General features: G+C 35.0%; 2 protein-coding genes across 5 annotated transcripts; one reads left to right on the top strand and one right to left on the bottom strand.

Moving 5' to 3' along the window:
• Positions 1-10,336: 10,336 nt before the first annotated feature.
• LOC135651577 (serine carboxypeptidase-like 51) lies at positions 10,337-14,327 on the top strand. Its single transcript, XM_065171766.1, has 13 exons — positions 10,337-10,677; positions 10,775-10,869; positions 10,937-11,044; positions 11,124-11,364; positions 11,441-11,484; positions 11,561-11,628; positions 11,702-11,807; positions 11,878-12,071; positions 12,142-12,211; positions 12,289-12,339; positions 12,860-12,912; positions 12,996-13,134; positions 14,031-14,327. The coding sequence occupies exons 1-13, from the start codon at positions 10,518-10,520 to the stop codon at positions 14,103-14,105; spliced, it is 1,404 nt and encodes a 467-aa protein (XP_065027838.1). The 5' UTR covers positions 10,337-10,517; the 3' UTR covers positions 14,106-14,327.
• Positions 14,031-18,860, bottom strand: LOC135586587 (protein SOSEKI 3-like). 4 transcript variants are annotated; one of them, XM_065171763.1, is made up of 7 exons: positions 18,439-18,860; positions 18,288-18,357; positions 18,093-18,208; positions 17,081-18,017; positions 15,084-15,393; positions 14,809-14,988; positions 14,031-14,420 (listed from the first exon to the last, which is right to left on the bottom strand). In XM_065171763.1, exons 1-6 carry the CDS (start codon positions 18,635-18,637, stop codon positions 14,914-14,916), a joined length of 1,707 nt encoding a protein of 568 aa, XP_065027835.1. In that variant the 5' UTR covers positions 18,638-18,860; the 3' UTR covers positions 14,031-14,420; positions 14,809-14,913. The 4 variants fall into 4 exon arrangements, with proteins under 4 accessions (XP_065027835.1, XP_065027834.1, XP_065027837.1 ...); XM_065171762.1 differs by having other exon boundaries at positions 14,031-14,411; XM_065171765.1 differs by having other exon boundaries at positions 14,031-14,411; positions 14,809-14,986; positions 15,133-15,393.
• Positions 18,861-20,362: the final 1,502 nt, after the last annotated feature.

The raw sequence follows: 20,362 nt of genomic DNA, 5'->3' as shown, positions 1-20,362 counted from the left end.
ATATATATATATATATATATATATATATATATATATATATATATATATATATACCATAATAATAGAGATATTAACAATAGCTCTAAATCATAATACTTATCAATTATGGCATCAATCTTATGATATTCAAATACTTATCAATCATAATAGCTCTAAATCATAATATTAAAAATATCTTAACATAAGATATTAGTATCAATTTGAGTTTCATCATCACTATTCTAACAACCAATCACTATGAGGTATAAGTTTTGAGGGATATACATACATACCATAATGATAGAGATAAATATAAACAAAATTATTGTCTACACTCAAATTATCTTTTATGAGGTATATGCAAGTGCGAAAGATAAAAAAAATATTATTTACAACATTTAATATAACAGACTAAATGCTAAACATGGTTATACAACTATGACATATATATATATATATATATATATATATATATATATATATATATATATATATATATATATATTATAATTGATCAAATATAAATCACTGTAAAAGAATCTTGATGTAAATGTTGCACGTAAATCATATTTATATGTATAAATCATATTTATGGTCCAGCATATTAAAAGTTACAATTAAAAGGATAAATATCAAAATTGATATTTTTATCTCTTTTTTTTTCCTCTTGTGAGACATTGATAAGATAAAAAAAAAATAATTATAACGTAGTGAACATTAAAAAGAAAAAGATAGCTATTAATGAAAAGAAAAGAGAGAACTCACAAGCCTTGCACCGCTATTGATGGATAGTTTTATCTACTGCGAATCAATATATCATTCACATTCTCTCTTTCTTTTTTTCTCATGGAAAGTCTGAGATTGAACTTGAACCACATGTCTTAATTTTCTCGTACTAAATATGTGAGAATGAGGCTTAGAGTTCGATCCCAAAGCTTTCCATGAGAAAATTAAATGGAGAGAGAGAGAGAGAGAAAGAGAGAGAGAGAAAATTAAATGGAGATATATATATATATATCTCCAAAACCCTAACTATCCTATTATACTCATACATGGAGAGAGAGAGAAAGAGAAATTATTGTACTATTGGGGTAGGATAGAAGTTGGCGTTATATTTATAGAGTAATTAGATGCATTTATCTACATGCAAGCGTAAGAGTGTATTTTTATTGGATATCTAAAAATATAAATTATGGTAAAAATTTTTCTATGATATTCATGATGTAGTTTCCTTCCAAATAAAAATTTAGGATTCACTAAAAAGAGATCTTTAGATCCATTACATAGAAAAATAATTTAAAAATATATGCTAATTAGGTTAGGATTCACAAAACCAAAGTTAGGATCCGTGGATCCAACTATTTCTCTATAATGTCATATATATGATATTGCCTTCGATGTGGGATCTATTTGGGGATGCTATATATTTCATAAGAATTATAAAAAATAATAAGTTAATTTGACAACAAAGATAATTATACTTATGCTGCTCTTGGTCTTTTTAAGTCTTTTGTGGGTAATTTTTCCTTCAAGTACTCAATTTAAAAAAAAATTATAACAAATAATAATCGAGTTGAACATATTGATTAATCTAAAGTTATATGGGAGTGTTTGAATAAACTATGTAAACGTAACACATGGTTGTACAAATAAAATATAAGTAATTTATAATTTATCAATTATATATTTGGTTGTAAATAAATTCTCAATCCGAAAATTGAAAGTCAATATTATTAATAAGAATTAGGGTTTAGTGTTGTGCAAGCATTAAACATGCTAATATATCATTTAACTATCAATTGCATTTCTGGTTCAAATATATTCTCAATATCATTAATACTAATAAGTTTTATTACATGAAACACATGATCTCATTATTTATTCGTTATAGCTAATTTCTACTATAGTAAACACTCGAATATATTATATGTCCCTTCATGCATTTTGTTACAGAGTCTACTGTTAACTAATATGTAGTCGTTATGTGGGATCCAAGTCACTATATATCTAATATCTATTTGCCTATGTAGATGAAGATTCAAAATAGATAAACATAAATTTTTTTCTCATTTATTATGACAAGGAAGACTATCACAAATTTCTTTCTCATTCTATAATGAAGTTAATCCTAAACTTCATCCTTATCTTTTAAGGTAAAAAAAAATATTCTGAATAGTGGGGAGGATTCTCTTTTAGAATGATTCGAACCCATATTTGGAAGACTTCGGTTTACCAACTTGAGTATTAAAGGGATCGAATCAAAAAATCTTTCTTGATCTTAGTCTTCGTACAAGTGACATTTTGAGAGTATAATGTTTCCATAAAGAAAATACCTCGGATAATTTTACTCAAAGATCAGATCAGGTTGATCAAGACACGTTTGCATTGTAAGATGTAGAGCATAAGCCACCTTTGTATTTATAGTTATTATGTGCATTTGCGTGTTGTGTATGCATAGTGGACTGTATCTTTTGTGAGATATCTAACAATATAAATTTTGGTAAATTTCTTTTAATAGTATTTATGAAATAAATTACCTTCCAAATAATCACCTAAAAAGATCTTTAGTTCTATTGCACATTTTAAATTAGAAATTAATTTTAAAGATACACTATTTAAATTAGGATAAACGATTGAAGATGCATACCACATGACCTAAAATATCTAAATATAAATTATTATAGATGGATACATCTATCCTTGTGTCCTAATAAATGTATCACTTTAACAAATTGATTCGACGACAAAGATAATATTACTTTTTCTTTGACTTGTGTCACGACAAAGATAATTTTATAATGAACAAGTTCCGAGGTCCTAATAGATTGTTATAACAAATAATATTATAATTGATTTTTCTTATATTAAATTTTTCCTATAAATTTTATATTTTTAACATTTTCAAAATTGATTATATCTTTATAATTAGAGGAATTACAAAATGAATATACCTTGGAACAGAACGTTCGAACGTAATTTAATCGATCAAAAGTGATGATAATCGCACTTGTAGATATATAATTCCAACATTTCTAATTTATTATTAGAGATATAATATACTATTAATTTTTTTATAATATTTTTTTTGAAGTAATATGATATAACATTTTGCCACCAATTACTGCGATAAAACAACAACAACAACAAAGAAATCGATCAAAAATCCTACACTCGAAACAAAACCAACGTCTCTTCTCTATCAATTCTCCATGAAACAACGCCAACATGATCTCAATGCTGCAACGTAAATACATACACCAAAGCACAACCGCTGTTGAGGGAAGAAAGAAGATATGACCGTGAACGAAACACATCAATCAGCTGTGATGCTAACACACCTCTTCTTTCCGAGAAGCTGCCCTTCTCCGGTCCCAGCCATAGCTTCCGCTTGCACTTCAACACCCGCCTCGTCTCCCTCGGCGCGGGCGGGCAGCTCGGTGCAATAGACGGAAGCTTACTCTCTTCGGAGATCTCGGCGTCCGGAACGCTTGCTCGTCATCCTTGGATGGTAGCGCCGCCCGATATCATTAAATTTGAAAGGTAAACCGTTCTCATTTATTAGGTTTATTCTATATGACCGGTTGATGTGCACGAGGAAGAACGCAAGGCTTGTCTTCTTCCTTTAAAGTGTTTGTTTTGAAGGTTAGAGATAATAAAGATGCTTCTTAACTATAACGTATAAAAGAAGAAGTTGGGATAATTGTTAGGGGGTCTCAGACAAAGAAAAGAAAAGACATGATTGTTAGGGGGTCTCAAAGGGGACGGACAAGAATTAAGTAGTGTACCAGTGATAGTAATAGCAATGCAATGAGTAAGTGTTTGATGGGGAAAGGCTATAGAGTGAGGAGTTGGGCTGGTGTCAACAAGACAGAGAATTAAGTAGTAATACTAGTGATAGTAATAGCAATGCATTTTATGGGGAAAGGCTACAGAGTTCAATTACTAAACGACATAAGAGGAGGTGCACACTCCATTCTTAATACATACCTCAGATATCTTAAAAGCAAGGGCTAACGTGAGCAAGGAGACTAGGGGTGCTTTAGTGAGTTGGGAGAAACAAGCATCTAAGCTATGAGGGAATTAACATCTTTCAAGTTTGATTACTTGCTTCTCCCCTTCTATTACAACATTCCATACATACTTGAGTAACTATCTAAATTCTAGAAATTTCATTCTGTCAAAAAGAATTAACTGAAATTGGGATTCATCTTCTTACAAATGATTAAACAAGAGCAGAACTTTATGAATCACTTACTCCCGACTCTCCTCTTTGAATTAAATCCATCCAAGCATATGATATACTCACTCTTGTAGTAACAATACTTTTGACTCTAGACCAATACTATAACCGCTAACATACAAACAACGTCAGAAAGTAAGTCTGAAACCTTAAACAAATAATGACGAAAGTAAGGATGCATGCTAGAGGTTGTCCTACGAGAGCAATGTTAGCATAAATGATATATTGAATATGAAAATAATTTTTTATGTAAATAAAATTAGATCTGATTTTACGATGTGTATCTTTAGATACCATTTGAAAAAGAGATCTTAATCTCTGTGTGATGTACTATCTTTAGATTTAAGATTGCTCTTAATCTGCAAAGAAAATTAAATCCTTTCCTTTCTTTCTATCTATATTTTCACAGAACCACTTAGATTTACGGTTAGAGAGAAGAGTTGAGAGAAATACTATAATCCCTCAACTAAATCCTCTATGAGATGCGTAACCTTTGTGGTCCAATCCCTAGAGGTCTTTTCTATTTATAGATGAGAGCAAAATGTCTAGGATAAATTATTAGAAGATTCTCTTATTAAATGCATCCCCTAAGGAATCCTATTTTAATATAAACTTATTTTCTATTGGTCAATATATGTTATCAAAATCTAATTAGTTATATTATATATCTTATCAAATTATAAAACGCTACAGAATTAGACAAATAATTCAATCTAGTCCTCATTATATATTGTGCATAGAAGGGTACCTAACTGCAACAAGCTTAGGCAACAAGTAAGTCTAAAGCATTTTCTTTCCTAAGCTATTAGGAGTTTCCTTCGAGTTTTAAGTGGAAGTTGACTTTTCTTTTCTTTGAATTGTGTTTCAGGTAATGTCAATCCAGTCATAAGAGTTTTCCTTGTAAAAAATATCGGAGATAGAGCCACTCGAGTAAAAATGCCCTTAAAACCAATCGTGTAAACCTGTCCTCCTTTCTCTTATTCAGTTCTATTTTATAAAGCCAATCGCGTAAACCAGTCCTAATCCTCGATCTCCAACTCCTAATTCTGTGTTTCGTTCACAGTCATCTCTTCTTTCTTCCTTCTGCAGCGGTTGTGCTTTGGTATGTATTTACGTTGCAGCATTGAGATCATGTTCGCGTTGTTTCATGGAGAATTGATAGAGAAGAGACGTGGTTTTGTCTGAGTATAGAATTTTTGATCGAATTCTTTGTTGTTGTTGTTTTATTGCAGTAATTGGTGGCAAAATGTTAGACCATATTACTTCAAAAAATATATTATAAAAAATTAATAATATATTATATCTCTAATAATAAATTAGGAATATTGGAATTATATATCTACAAGTGTGATTATCATCACTTTTGATCGATCAAATTATGTTTCCACATTAGTCTTAAGTGGCGCTCGAAGGTACATTCATTTTGTAATTCCTTCGATTATAAAGATATAATGAATTTTGAAAATCTGATTTGAATATATATATATATATATATAATAATAATAATAATTTGATAGTAATATTGGAGATAGAAGTAGGCATTGAATTAGTGGGCCTTTATGCATGAAGGTGTAACATCCTCCATTTTTTAAAATTTTATATATATTTATTTATAAATATGAGGATTATTTAATAATTTTTTTGTATTAGATAATTTTATATTAAAAATTTATGGCTAGGGACTTAAATGTAAATATTAAAAAATTAATATGATTTGTCAAAGATTCACATTAAGTTAAAAAAAAAAATAGATGACATGTGTCACTAGTTAACTAAAGTATGGTGCCACCCATGTTGGTTTTATGGGTGACATATAAACCCCTTTCATGTATGCTTACCACCTTGCAACTCTTATGTTAGCTAAATCTAAGTAATTAGATGAGAGATTAAAGGAAAACTTAACAAGAGGGATACTTATTGTAGCCAACGTGGAGAAGAGGATTTGAAGAAGAAAAAGAAAAAGAAGTTTTGCTTAAGGTTTTGCATCAATTTCCTCATATTTGGGAATCAAACTTTTCTAAGAAAAGTATTATAACCCCATTCAATAGTAATCCTAATCTCTGTTTTTATTTTAATTCTATAAAATTTGAAAGATTTCAGTTAAGAAACAGACATTTCTTTCGTTTTGATACAAAGCTATGAATTTAAAATTTTTCGATAATCTGACCTCTGTGCATTGTTTCAGACCTAACTTTTAGTATTAAACTCTGATTTAGGCAAAGCCTAATATATTTAAAAGTAAACTCAAAGATCTTTATTTTAATACCATATTGAATGATTTGGAGTTTAAATGTCTATTGAGACTTCCGTTTCAATTAACCCTACATGTTCTATAAAATAGGGATTATAATTTTTGATCTCTTGTTGCTTAACTACTTATAACTTTCTGTTGGGAACTCAGATTCATACCAAGTATGATTTATTGAAAACTATGCTCAAAATTCTTTCTGTGCTTACCTGATTTGAAATTTTTGGAGTACAAAAACTAAAACATCTATTTTCATTGACCCTATAGATTCAATAAAATAGAGCTAATGTTTTTAGACCTTTCACTACGAAATTATTTGTAACTCCCTATTGTGAACTCCAATTCATCGAAAACTTAATTTACCTAAAATTAGATTGACACATCTTTCGAATGACGCCTATTTTGTATAAATTAAAGTATAATTGATTATCCAAATAATTCATACAAAGTGTCTCTTAAATTCTACCAAAATCGAGCTTTAGTCGATTTCGCCTCTTCTTGTTTCTTCTCTTTGGAAATTGATTTCAGCAAAAACCCTTACTTCATTTGAACTTTGCATTATTACCTTAAATTCTTATATACTCTTGTCCTTTAATTATTTGCATATTTAATTTTATTATGTAAAGTTCATATTTGTATCGTAATGTTTCGTATAGGCACATGCATTTCATTCCATTGTTCCACATGTGTTTCGCCTTAAATTCGTCTCTTCTTGTTTCTTATTTTTGGAAATTGATTTTGAAAAAAACCCTTACTTCAGTTGAGCTTTACTTTATTGCTTTAAATTCTTGTATACTCTTGTCCTTTAATTATTTGTATACTTGATTTCATTATGTAAAGTTCATGTTTGTATCGCAATGTTTCGTATAAGCACATGCATTCCGTTATTCCGTATGTGTTTCCGATATGTCTCAATTTTATTGTTCACTATCTTTTTGTACTCCGGTGTTTGTGAGATAAATATGAACTTTTACTAGAAATAGTAAAGGGAGTTATGCTTAGAGTCCGCGATGCTCTACCGGCCTCTTATGACTTCACTCAGATGTGGGTGGATAGAGCTCTCAGACGTGGGAGACTTATGTTTGGTGATCATTCAAAAATGGATAGACCATATTATGTTATGATCCCACTTCACCTTCTATATGTTTGACATGTTATCCAAAGCTTTGGTTATGTTTCTATGCGCGCTTTAGATAAGAATGAAATGAATACGATATCATATATGATATTTGAGCTTCAGTTTCATATTTGTTCTTTGATATGCTTCGAAATGTTTATATGTCTTTGATATGGTTTGAAATATTTTATATGTTATAGATATGCTTCTTATGCCAACGATATACTCTAATTAGCCCTTACTCCATTATTTCGAATTAGCTTCTTTGATATGGTTTGAAATATTTTATATGTTATAGATATGCTTCTTATGCCAACAAAACATATTTTGAATGATACGACATTGTAATTCTGCATATGACGAGTGGCTATCTTTGAACTCTTGTATCTCTGCCTTGTATTTTGAAACCTTATTTGTTTGAAACTGTCCTCTTTGTCATGGATATGTTAATCACATATTGAGCTTTATATGCTCACTCAATTGCTATATAATGTTTTTCAGGATAGCTTGTTGCTCGTTAAAAATATTTAAATTTGGCTGAGGTAGTGAAAGGCTAGAAGATTTTTGAGACAAATCTTTTGTAGTTGAAAGGTGATTGATCTATAAGTATATTTTGTATGTAATGAAATATTAATGATAAATCTGGATTGATGTATCTTGTAAATATTTAAAAAGTACCTCTCATGATTTTGAAAATGTTAAGTTCAAATTATGTAATAATATAAACATATGATACATGTTGTTTGTGATTGTTTAGATTTACACAACTATGGATTTGTGATGTGATTATGGTTTAGTTGAGTTAGTTTTGGATTTTATGAATTATTAAGCGATATGATGTTTGATTATAAACTGTACAGGTTTTACAAATTATGAATTATAGAGGTGAATTCTTTCTTGAATATTTTCTAAGTATCCTCAAAGTATGATTGGATCCTGGAATGGAATAGAATATTTGTTAAATTTTAATATTATCAATTTTTAGTTAGGTTCATACCTCATAAGTGAATTAAATTTAGAGGCATAATAGAAAGAGAAGTGTTGAGTGAGGGTGTGAAGTCCTTTTCCAAGACAGGGATAGATGAACAACCGCATTGTTGGGTAAGTGATGAAAATAAGTTTTAAGCTCATGAATGACCTTTTAATAAATTGTCAAAATTTTTATAGCTAACATGAACTTATTTATGATGTGATTTGAGAGAGTTTTGTTTTTTGTTCTTCGTAAGAATTATTATAGATAAAATTTAGATAGGTGTAAGTAGTTTTCGATTGCATGATATTAGTATTAATGAATCAAATGTCACTTTTTTTTTGGGCCAACAACAATTCCCAGCACATAATATTTTTCTATTCACAGCTGTGTAATATAATTATTATTAGAATCCGGTTGGATATCAGATCGGTTAAGTGATTGAGTTGATTGGGTCAATTGATAAGTCATATGTTTTATAAAAAAAAAATTGATATAATATTATTATATGTTATGTTAAAAATATAAAATTTATAGGCAAAATTTAATATAGTCAAGTTTTGTTCTCCACTAGATTTATTTAGCATAATTGAGTCAACATGTTAATGTTTCGAGTCTTGTCATATTCTTTCGGAAGAGTAGAGTTATTAAGTGTTAAGTATTTAAAACTCGGACGAAGAAAGAATTTTTTTAAATGCAAAGAGCACCCATATCTTATGTTTCTTATCTCACTTCAATTCAAGGATCGAAAATGGATTATATCTCGTACTCTGCTTCTTATAATCTTTAATATTTGACATGGTGTGCCTAATAAGTACCGATTGGATTCCACTAGTCACAATTGATAAAAAATAATAATCATATCAAAATTATAAAAATATTTTTTCTAATATAATGAATCTTATTAAAAATGGGTGCACATGCACTTATTCGGATCAATATGGAATTATTATCCTACGCTCATTCTATATTAATATGGAATTATTACTCGTCGCTATGAACGTTAAGGTTGCCGCAAGCCAGTTATCCTTGTGGTAACTTTTCTGACACCTCTAACTTTAAATTTCGAAGGTCTAAAGGATCGATAGGCCATGCTTTCACGGTTCGTATTCGTACTGAAAATCAAAATCAAATGAGCTTTTACCCTTTTGTTCCACACGAGATTTCTATTCTCGTTGAGTTCATCTTAGGACACCTGCATTATCTTTTAACAGATGTGCCGTCCCAGCCAAACTCCTCACTTGACAATGTCTTCCGCCCAGATCGACCTGCTAGGCGGGCCTTGGATCCAAAAGGAGGGGCCGGGCCCCGCCTCCGACTCACGGAATAAATAAAATAACTTTAAAAATAGTGGTATTTCACTTCCGTCGACGAACCGACTTATATTTTCTCCGAGGTTGATAATAGTAGAAATGACTCAAATAATCTAATCCCTTTTTTATAGCCACATATCTTTAAGGTTAAGGAATGGGAAATCTTTCTGCCTGAATCAAATGTTTCATTTCATCCGAAAAAAGTCATATAAAATTAATATTAAATTAATCCATATTAAGATTTAATTCAATTAGGAACATATCGTATACAATAACAAATATAATAAAAGAACATGAGGGATAGTGCATACACACATTACAGGATGAAAAAATAAATAACAAATATAATATATTATTTTTATTTATTTATTATTCTAATAAAAAAAATCAAAATATTCCTCAACAAATTCGTGTGTGTATATATATATATATATATATATATATATATATAAGAAGAAAGAAGTGGCCTTCTTTCTTCCCCATGCCGCGAGTTTCCTCGTGTCTTCTCACTACCAACGAAGCCTACATCAAACACTCTTCTTCTCTGGTTCAATCACGGCGACGCTACGGGGTCTCTGACCGCTCCCTCCCTTTCCTCTGTAACCTTCTTTGGCTTTCTTGGCTACGTGAGCCTCGGAATTCTGTCATCCATGCGTTCCTCCTTCACGATGGGGAGGTCACAGCCTGTCTCTGTCCCGCTGCTCTTCCTTCCTCTACTCCTCTGCTCTTCATCTCTCTCCTTCGGCTTCGTCAGCGCCGCCGGGACTGCCGACGGATCTGAGGAGTGGGGTTACGTCCAAGTCCGGCCGAGTAATCTCTTCGATTCTTTCTTAGTGGAGTTCTCCCACCCATCTCTAAGTTTCTGACAATGGTCGCCGCTTGCCTGTTACGGAACGAACGAACGCAGAAGCGCACTTGTTCTGGTGGCTTTACCGGAGCCCGCGGAGAGTCGACACCGGCGCGTCGCCGTGGCCGACGCTGCTGTGGTTGCAGGGCGGACCTGTAAGTCTCTCATACGCAAATCCAGTGTTGTTCCTTCCTTCATGCCTGTGGGTTTGCTTGGTGAAAGGGCGGTTCGGGCGTTGGGATCGGGAACTTCCAAGAGATCGGACCGCTGGACACCGATCTGAGGCATCGGAACTCGACATGGCTGCAGAAAGCCGATCTACTGTTTGTGGTGAGTCCTGTTCCTCGTCTCCCACCGCCCGTTCGACGTTTGACGCGATTCCTCTCTGCCTACTGGATGGAAAACGCAGGACAATCCGGTGGGGACGGGATACAGCTTCGTGGAGGACGAGAGTCTCTTCGTGAAGACGGACTGGGAGGCAGCCACGGACCTGACCACCCTCCTCAAGAAGCTCTACGACGAGGACGAGTCCCGGCAAACGAGCCCACTATTCATCGTCGCAGAGTCTTACGGAGGGAAGTTCGCCGTGACCGCAGGCTTGTCGATCCTCAAAGCCATCGAGGCTGGAGAACTGAAGCTTAAGCTCGGAGGTAGTCAGTCCTCTTTTCTTCTCTCTGGTCTTTGCAGACGCATCCAGTTTCTTACCTGTTTGACGCTTGCAAGCAGGCCTTGCTCTGGGAAGCAGCTGGATTTCGCCGGAAGATTTTGTGGCAAGTGCTCACTGCTTCTTCTACCTCAGGCAGAGATAATTCTGATGCAAAGGCCATGATTTTGTTCTTCATGCAGTTCTCTTGGGGGCCTCTGCTTCAAGATGTCTCGAGACTTGACATCAAAGACGCAGTGAAATCAAACATGTACTTCTCCTCCTTTCTTCAGCGAGAAGCATACTGATACCTCCGATCTAATATAGATGCTGCAACTTTTCAGTATGGCTGAAAAGATTAGGCAAGAGATAAAGAAAGGGGAGTATGGCAATGCCACGAACTCATGGGGTGAGCTGGAGGAATTCATCAGTTCTAGCAGCAATGATGTGGTCAGTGGAACACTGTAACCAGTTGAATTCAACTAGAATCACTCCATCAGCTGATGCTCCACGCTTGCAGGACTTCTACAACTTCTTGCTGGACTCTGCAAGCGATCCCATTTCTCTGGCAGCAGTCGAAGTACCGCGAAGGTTATCGATGAAGATATATCCAACTTATCTGAGCTCCAAGGCTTCTTCCATGTCCACTGACATCTCCAGTCTCATGAATGGTGCCATCAAGGATAAGCTAAAGATAATCCCAAAGACTGTGAGGTATGTGATATGGTCAGATCCAATTCTGGAAGTAGAAGCTCGGTTCATTGCCGTTGCCTTGTGTTTGCAGCTGGGGAGGGCAGGCTGATCTTGTCTTCGAAGCTCTTGCAGGTGACTTCATGAAGCCAAGAATCAATGAGGTTGTCGATTGATTTTGAGTACTTGGCTTCTTCTTGTTCATGCTTGCTCTTGTCATGAGTTGACCTTACATTTACAGGTTGATGAGCTCCTTTCGCTGGGAATCAATGTCAACATCTACAATGGACAGGTATGAGTTAATTAGAAATCCATCCCTTTGGGGTCACTACTTTCATGTCCTGGTACTCTTGAGGTGTTGATTCAACATCAGATACATGTATCACAAGCAACAAAAGATAAAAAGATTGGAAGACAACCCCATGTCCTGTACTCTTGAGGTGTTGTTTCAACATCAGATACATGTAGAGCAAGCAACAAAAGATAAAGATGGGAAGAGAAGGTGGAAGACAACCTCTTCTAGTCCACATTGCTGTCATGCTGTGTAGAAAGCATGAGTGGTTGATCAAAATAGTGGTGGTCTTTAAACTTTAATATCTGAACATAGTAGGACATGAGTAGACCAACATTTTTGGCATCCTCTGTTCTGCTCCCATGGCCAGCTAATATGATGGTGACTGGTGACCATGGTGGGAGGAGATGCATTTGCCTGAGAAATCACAGATTTAACTTGGATATAATAACAAAAGGAAAAGCCCATTGCATATTAAGCAGTAATATTTTTTGTAATTGAGTTCCTTCCCTATGCACAGGTTGATCTGATTTGTGCAACCAAAGGCACAGAGTCATGGGTCCAAAAGCTCAAGTGAGCATCACCACAAACTACAAGTTCAATGCTTTCTTCTCCAGCTGGAGGAACGAGGTTTCATTTCCTCCATGTTTCTGCAGATGGGAGGGGCTGAAGACCTTCAACAACATGGATCGAAAGCCATTCTTCTGCGACAGTGAAGGAATGGCAGTCACCAAGGGATTCCTAAAGTCTTATCAGAACTTCCACTTCTATTGGATCCTCGGAGCAGGACATTTTGTAAGTGTTCTTTGTCTTCCTTTTCTTGCACCTAAATCCAAACCCAAACCCGAATCCCAAATCATCTAACTGTTTATTCAAACCCGGATTACCGAACCTGTTCTAGAGCCGATTAATGGATACCCGAGTCTAATTTAAACAGAAATCCAAAAATATCCGAATCTAAATTCGACTAATTATGTAGAAACTAACTCAGATAGGTAACTAATGTATTACTTGAGCCAGTTTAGAAATAGTTGAAAGCAACAAACAGTATTAGGAGAAAAAGAAATCTATCTATTACAACCTGTTAGTGATGAGATTGGAATACATCAAGTGGAATCATTGCATTCAATGCCTAATTTCCTACAATGAGATATGGGAATCACAAGAGTCACTGCTTTTGTTGGTATTGGAAATTTGATGTTCTTCAATTATCTATTGAAGGAGACATGAAAAGTGGCTACAAAAGTAGACTTCCAAAGAGACATCAATAACTGTTTACATAGGCCTACAATTAATGAACACTTAAGAAACAGGTTATAAGTATTATTATATATCATATAATCATGCAAGCTAGATGCTTATAATTGATATCTCTTCCCACTACATTGAAATTGATTTCGAATTAATTCTTATTTTTAATAAAAAAAATGTCGATCTATAGTCTCCCAGTAATCAAATCCTTTCATCACTGATAATGAAAATAACTATAGTCACAATCTCACATACACATGACATGTTAATCACCAATTCAAAAAATATTTTCAAAAATCAACCCAGAAAATAATTATGTTCTTTATTTATTTATTTTGTCAATTTGACTGTTTTGTGATGTATCATACACAGAATTGTAGTGTGAGAATCCAATTAATATTAGGGTTTACAAGTTAGATAATTCTCATTGTTTTGAGCAGGTACCAGTTGACCAGCCTTGTGTCTCACTGGAGATGATTGCTGCCATTACCCAATCTCCTGCTGTCTCTTCCTGAAGGAGGGAAATGCTTCCAGGCTTCTACAAAAGAGCAATACAACAAAGAAATAAATGCTTATGAAATAACAGCATCAATAGAAGGGTAATTCTGATCACAATAGGAGAGGTTTTAACTGCAACAATATATTATTCTCCTACTACTACCTCTATCTTTGTCTTGCATGTTTGATGAAGAAGCCTTATATTGCTTGAAATCAATTGCAAGATATCATCAATTTTATGGATCCTGTCCTCACTCAAACTGAACCATGATAACTTACCTGGAGTTGTTAATTGCCAGCATGAAGAAGAGCCATTACCACACCTGCATGTTCTTGCAGAGAATAAATGAATGAGCACTCGATAGTTCTTAAATTAAGCAATTAGATAACTTGAAAGGTGGTACACTAGATGTTAAAATCGAAAAGAAATCACTTGCCAATAAGTTAGTTTGTGCTGATGAACATGATGTTAAGTACAACTAATAAGGGAAACATGATCTTTACAAATTCATAATGTCATATATGAGAAATCAGCTTGATCTGGTATTAAGAAGCTAAAAGGACTTTTGACAGTGAGGTACATAGCATTGCCTATCCATCAAGGAAGACTGACTCATGACCACACCCCCACACATATTCTCCCGGGCATTGTCAGTAGAAAACAACTTGAAACTGATGGAACAAGTCCAATAGAAAAATTAATGAACAAATGACACTTACATTGACTTTAAATGTTAGGGATTGACTTCCTCCCAAGCACAGAAGCAAAGAAAAAATATGATAGCGAAATGAGTAATATGGTGCATTAACATTGGATTCCTGTAGTCAATCAGAGCTATCTTCACTATCATCACATTTATATCTAGATTCGATTATAACCCGGGCTCCAGAAGTAAGCCTGCAGGAATAAAACGGAAGAAAAATTGAGGGGGCAAATACCAATAGCCATAAAAATTCAGCCAAGGGATAGATAGTGTGAGCAATATAACTCAACTTTCTTCGATCTTGATCATCTTGTCCTTTAATTCTCTAAAAGATTCTAACCTCATGGATGATCCCTTGATTGAGGAACTATCTATTGTCCTTTTACTTCCACCATTTGATGAATTGAGTGGTGAGGAATTGCAAATATCTGGCCCAGCTGAAGACTTCCTTATATCCAATCTCGGGGACATCATTGATTCATTCTGGTGAGCCCTGGAATGCTTGCAGGAAGTAATTTTGATATTCATAGGGAGACATTTCGATTGGGCTGAATCCACTGTCTTCTCTTTGTCCCTTCTCCAATAAGGCATGTTGCAGTTCCTGCATCATTTGGAAATCTTAGAATATATCTACAAGAGGACATCAAAACAATAGGGACTATGCCACCAATAGAGCACCGCAAACCATATTCAAAAAATGACAAAACAGATCTGAGCATAAGCAGTCTGAAAGGAAGGACTTTCACAAGTGATATAAGATACAAGTTTGGACACAGCCCAACAACAAGAAATACAAAAGAAAATTAAACAGCCAAACTTGGAATCTTAAAAATATAATGCATGCTGCATATGCATATGCAGATGTACACACGGGTGAACATCATAAGATAGGTAGGTATTTTCAGTTGTGATATTCGATGTAACGAGTCAATATTGTTCAGTGCACGGTAATTGTCTACCAAGCTCTTGCGAAGCCAACTATCATAAGTTCATCAACCAGAAACTTCCACAGAGTATTGTAGATCAAACTATAACTAGAGGTGCTTAATTCCTTGATGTGGTGACTTTTATTGTCAGAATAAAATAGGGAAATGATCAAGTGATCGTTTACTCTCTTATTTTTCTATCCATATCCATGACTGGAAAGTTGTTGTGAAGATTTTATGGTAACATAGGTGCAATCCTAATCAGATAGGAATTTTACGTTAAGAAGAGTTGATTTTGACAAGTTTAATGAAGCTTTGTAAAATTGCATGGGTGTCCATTAGTACTTTGCAGCCAGGACAGTCCTGGCATATGAATTAAGTAGTATATATGATGGTCCATCCCTCTATTCAAGTGTGAAATGGTCCAGATGGTCCAACCCATCTTTCTCTCAGAAGCCATCTAGTTTAGAACACCATCAAACTCAACAATCTGTACCATAGTCCTAATGAATGAATTTCCTTTACTTGTGCACATGGGATTGCATTTGCAAAGAATTTAAATAATAATCTTTCACAAATCAAAAAAGTTTGACATGAGAGTTCTGTTGATCATTCTAGTGTTTTCAAGCTGTTGAAATCAAAGCCGGCAAGCATACATAAATGTACCATAAGCAAGACTCTAAATGTATTATATGTGTATAAGGAATATAGTTACAAGCATCTGGAATGGAGTCATGAATCCAACAATCCAGACAAGTGTGAGGAAATAGGCAAATCTGATACTGAAACACTTAGAAAAAAGTAAGTTGGACGCAGAGATATTTGGAAATTTTATATAATGATAGTTTCCAGTGATATCATACCAACCTAGCTAGAACTACAGTTCAAGCAAATGTCAAAGGCAAGCTTGTAATAATGATCATCCAAGGTTATTGAGATTTCCTCACTACTACAGATCAAACAAATCTTTTGATATCTATGTACATCGATTGTGATTTCAGCCATTCTTCAGTGCAGCCAAACTAGAAAAGAAATTTTCAATTTTCCTCGAAAAGATATGTTTCTATCTAAATACTTGATAACCTGCAAGTATTGTGGGCCTGAAAGAGATAAAGTAAACAACTTGTATATGAATGTACAGATAACCTTATGGTCAGGTGAAGATGAGATGATTTTACCACTAATTTCACCAAGTAAGCTTTCAAGTAAACTTCTCAAATAAACATGCTTATATAATCATTTTCAGACTACTCAAGTTTAGGCAAAGGCTAGCCAATTTAGTAGGATACAGGCAGAACATTAACACTTCATGGAAAGACTCATATTCAGATTTTTCACTTAAATGTTGAAGTTCTGCACTACCTGGCCTCGTCAAAGGAAGATGATAGTTTTAGATTAGAGATTTCTTCCCCTGTTTCCTCTGTGTACCTGTTTGTTAGAAACATGCTCCTGCTACGAACTTCCTTCTTTGTCAGACTTGCAACAATATCTCTCTGGCTCTCTGGCAAGCAGTCGAAGCCATCCAGAACAATTGAGTTGGCAAACATTGGTGAGGTGAACTTGTTATCACCAAACCTTGGCCTATAAGTTGGCACAAATCCGAAGCTGTAGCGGTCTTTCACAGAGATGGAACCACAAGTAATCAGGTGGATGAGCATATTTGTGGCTTTCGATTTTGGCCCAGTCGGGGGGAAGATGTCCTCGGCCTCCATATTCCTTAAGTTGTTCCTTTTATTTGCTTCTTCTCTTATCAAGGATTCCAGGGTATTCGTCTTTCCACAAGAAGAAGAGGGAACACTTGCAAATGTTGGTGGTGGTGGTGAACTCTCTACTTTAACGATCTCAGGCTCTTGATTCAAACACATCGTCTGTTCATTTTGGCTCTCACTGTGCTGAATTTCTGGAAGCCTAATCCTGGTGTTTGATCCCTCTTTCCTCCTTTTCTCTTCATTATCGGTTTGAGTCGAAGCATCCTGAGCTTGAAAGGGCTTGCAGATCCTGTAGTCTGATGGCTTTGGGGAGACCGTGACCAACGATGGGCCAGTTCTACCACCAGGCTCTGCCGAGAAGTTTTTGGAGGAGCCAGATCCACGAGTCGAGGGTGATAGCTCATCTTCTTGTATAGAAGGAGGTGGTGGTTGTATCGGCGATGGTGTGGGAAGCTTTGCTTCATTAATTACAACCGCTTTCGAAGATGAAGAACAGGAAGCTTCTTGTCCTTTATAACAAATTGGCGTCTCTTGTGGACGATGTTTCGGATTCTGAGTCTTTACATTGCTCACACTGTGATTGTCCCGATCTAGATCAAGCAAAAGTATCATTAAATGGGAAAACAGCATTCTTAATTTTCTCATTCATGCAATCGACAATGTACCTGGAGGGGTTCGATCCAGGAGCTCCGAACCCTTGAGCACATACTCGGTGCCCTGTACCGGCAGGATCAAATCGTCCTCGGAAAGATCCTGCCACACGAATCCATTCTTGTAACTCCTGCACCACCACAGCATCAGTCGACCAACAAGCTCAAACCTAGGGTTCTTACAATCCCAAATTCTGCACACTCGTTTACCTCTTGCAAGACCAGGAATACATGGCCGCCATCCCCTTCCCTCGCTGCACATTGAGCCTGTCGACCACATCTACAAGCACACAACAAACCAAACAACGTCGATAAAAAGAAGAAGGCTTTTTTTCCCCACTCAAAATCAATCCTTTTCTACCTCTGAGGTAGAGCCCCTCGGGGGAGCAGAGCGGGACCTCGATGGAGTGCGGTTGGTCGAGGTGGCGATTCCTGCAGAGGTAATACACTACCGGAACCTTTCTCCCTTGCTGCTGCGAATGCGAATGGTGGTGCTTCGGAGGCGGTTCAGCCCACACCTTGGTTCTCTCGGGGCTAATTGCCCGCGCATATCTCCTCATCCTCTTCTCCTTAGATTTCGCGTCTCGGCAGTAGAAAGAGAGAGAGGGGGAAGAGAGAGGCGGTTCAGATCATCATGCGTAGGCGTTGGGCGGCATTTAATGGAGCGAGTGGAGACGTCAGGGAATTCCGTGCGATTTGGTCGAGCAAAGCGGCCATCAAGAAGACGCAGACGAAGACACAGACGAGGACGAAGAAGAAATGTGGCTCAACCACTTTGGAGATCGAGCGGACAGCAACTAAATTTCTATTTTGTTTGGTAGAACCAAGTGGATCGTACTGCTGTCGACGTGAGCAGCGGAGGTGGTGGTGGGGGCGGCACTGGAATCTCCATCTACCCAGTTGCGTAATTACCTACAGGACCAGCCTCTAATTACGTAATTACCTCACATAATTAATTATTTTTTTTAAAATTATATTAAAATTTTATATTTATAAAAACAAAATATTTAATTCTATTATTCTAATTTTTTTATTTTAAATCTTATAAAATTATTTTTTTAATCTCAATATTTTACTTTTATAAAATATAAAGATCAAAATATTAAAATTAATTAATTATAAAAAAATATATATAATTATTAAAACTTTATTTAAAGACTAAAAAGTTTATAATGTTATATAAAACCACAAGATGGTTATCGTAATCGAGTCACATGTTATCGAATCGTTTGTTTAGTAACCCGATAGATCAATCGATTCATCGTTAAATATATATTTTATTGAGTTTCAATCAAATCAACTATTATCGATATCGACCAATAATAATATAAATAATGACCAATAATGTCGAAAAAGAACTTGGAACGATTTAATAAGTGAATTGAATCCATCAATAGAGAACACACAAATTACATGAAAAATATAGCGTAATATCATTTATCAACTTTTGCTGTGTGTTGACCGAAGAGGAAAGAAACTTCTTATCTTTCTTACTATGGATAGAAAGGTTCAGAAGGACTTTTGCATGTTTGCTCAAAACAATCATAAAAAGATAAAAAAAAAGAAGGTGAGAGAAGACACACACAAGTGATACAGCTTTTGTATAATAGTTCTCAACTGTTCCTCATTTAATGACAAAGCTTATTCTTTTCTTTAGATTAATAATGACATCTTTATGCTTTGAAAAACAGGCTTTTGGCAGCCAATCCGGTATTTATGCTAACTTTTTCTCTTACCAATGTCATTAGTGGAAGCTAAAACTTTAATTTTTGTTGTGTATATATATATATGTATGAAACTAAGACAAGACACAGCAATTCGGGTACCACAATGGCTCCTCAAGCAAGTTATCATTTCCAACTCTAAGGTATGTTTTCCTCAAGAGAGAGAAGTGGGTGGTGTTTCACTTGGCTGTAGTGATCACCAAGGGACACTAAAAGAGCAAAGGTTACACAGATGCAGCTGGCTCACAGATGCTTTAGAGCACCACTATGGCACCTCATGTCTTCTCAAGACAATCTATAATGGATCTTCTTTTGGAGTTAAAGCTTAATCATGGAGCTGGAGGAGTACACTGGATGCCTCATTTTGCCATGCTTTTTCTGAACAAAGATAAAAAAGAGAAATTCCAATTGCTCTGCAGATCATAAAGTAAGAATAACTCATCAACATTTGATGTTGACTTGGAAGAGACAAACTGCTACAACAAAGTCTTTTTTTCTTCTTCTTCTTCTTCTTCTTTTTGGGTCCAAAACTATTACCTATTCACAGGACTCTAAGCATTA

The sequence above is a fragment of the Musa acuminata genome, chromosome BXJ3-10 (assembly GCF_036884655.1).
Source record: "Musa acuminata AAA Group cultivar baxijiao chromosome BXJ3-10, Cavendish_Baxijiao_AAA, whole genome shotgun sequence".
Classification (NCBI taxonomy): domain Eukaryota; kingdom Viridiplantae; phylum Streptophyta; class Magnoliopsida; order Zingiberales; family Musaceae; genus Musa; species Musa acuminata.
Note: the sequence above shows the minus strand (reverse complement) of the source record. Positions and strands in the feature narration are given on the sequence as shown.

Excerpts from the sequence above, each read along its gene's own strand:
- LOC135651577 (XM_065171766.1), top strand. The coding sequence starts at position 10,518 with ATGCGTTCCTCCTTCACGATGGGGAGGTCACAGCCTGTCTCTGTCCCG. Across the intron at positions 10,870-10,936 it reads TGTGGTTGCAGGGCGGACCT|GGCGGTTCGGGCGTTGGGAT; the intron begins GTAAGTCTCTCA and ends GCTTGGTGAAAG. Across the intron at positions 11,045-11,123 it reads AAGCCGATCTACTGTTTGTG|GACAATCCGGTGGGGACGGG; the intron begins GTGAGTCCTGTT and ends TGGAAAACGCAG.
- LOC135586587 (XM_065171763.1), bottom strand. The coding sequence starts at position 18,637 with ATGAGGAGATATGCGCGGGCAATTAGCCCCGAGAGAACCAAGGTGTGG. Across the intron at positions 18,018-18,092 it reads CCTGGATCGAACCCCTCCAG|ATCGGGACAATCACAGTGTG; the intron begins GTACATTGTCGA and ends TGCTTGATCTAG. Across the intron at positions 14,989-15,083 it reads AGATGATCAAGATCGAAGAA|AGGCTTACTTCTGGAGCCCG; the intron begins AGTTGAGTTATA and ends TTTTATTCCTGC.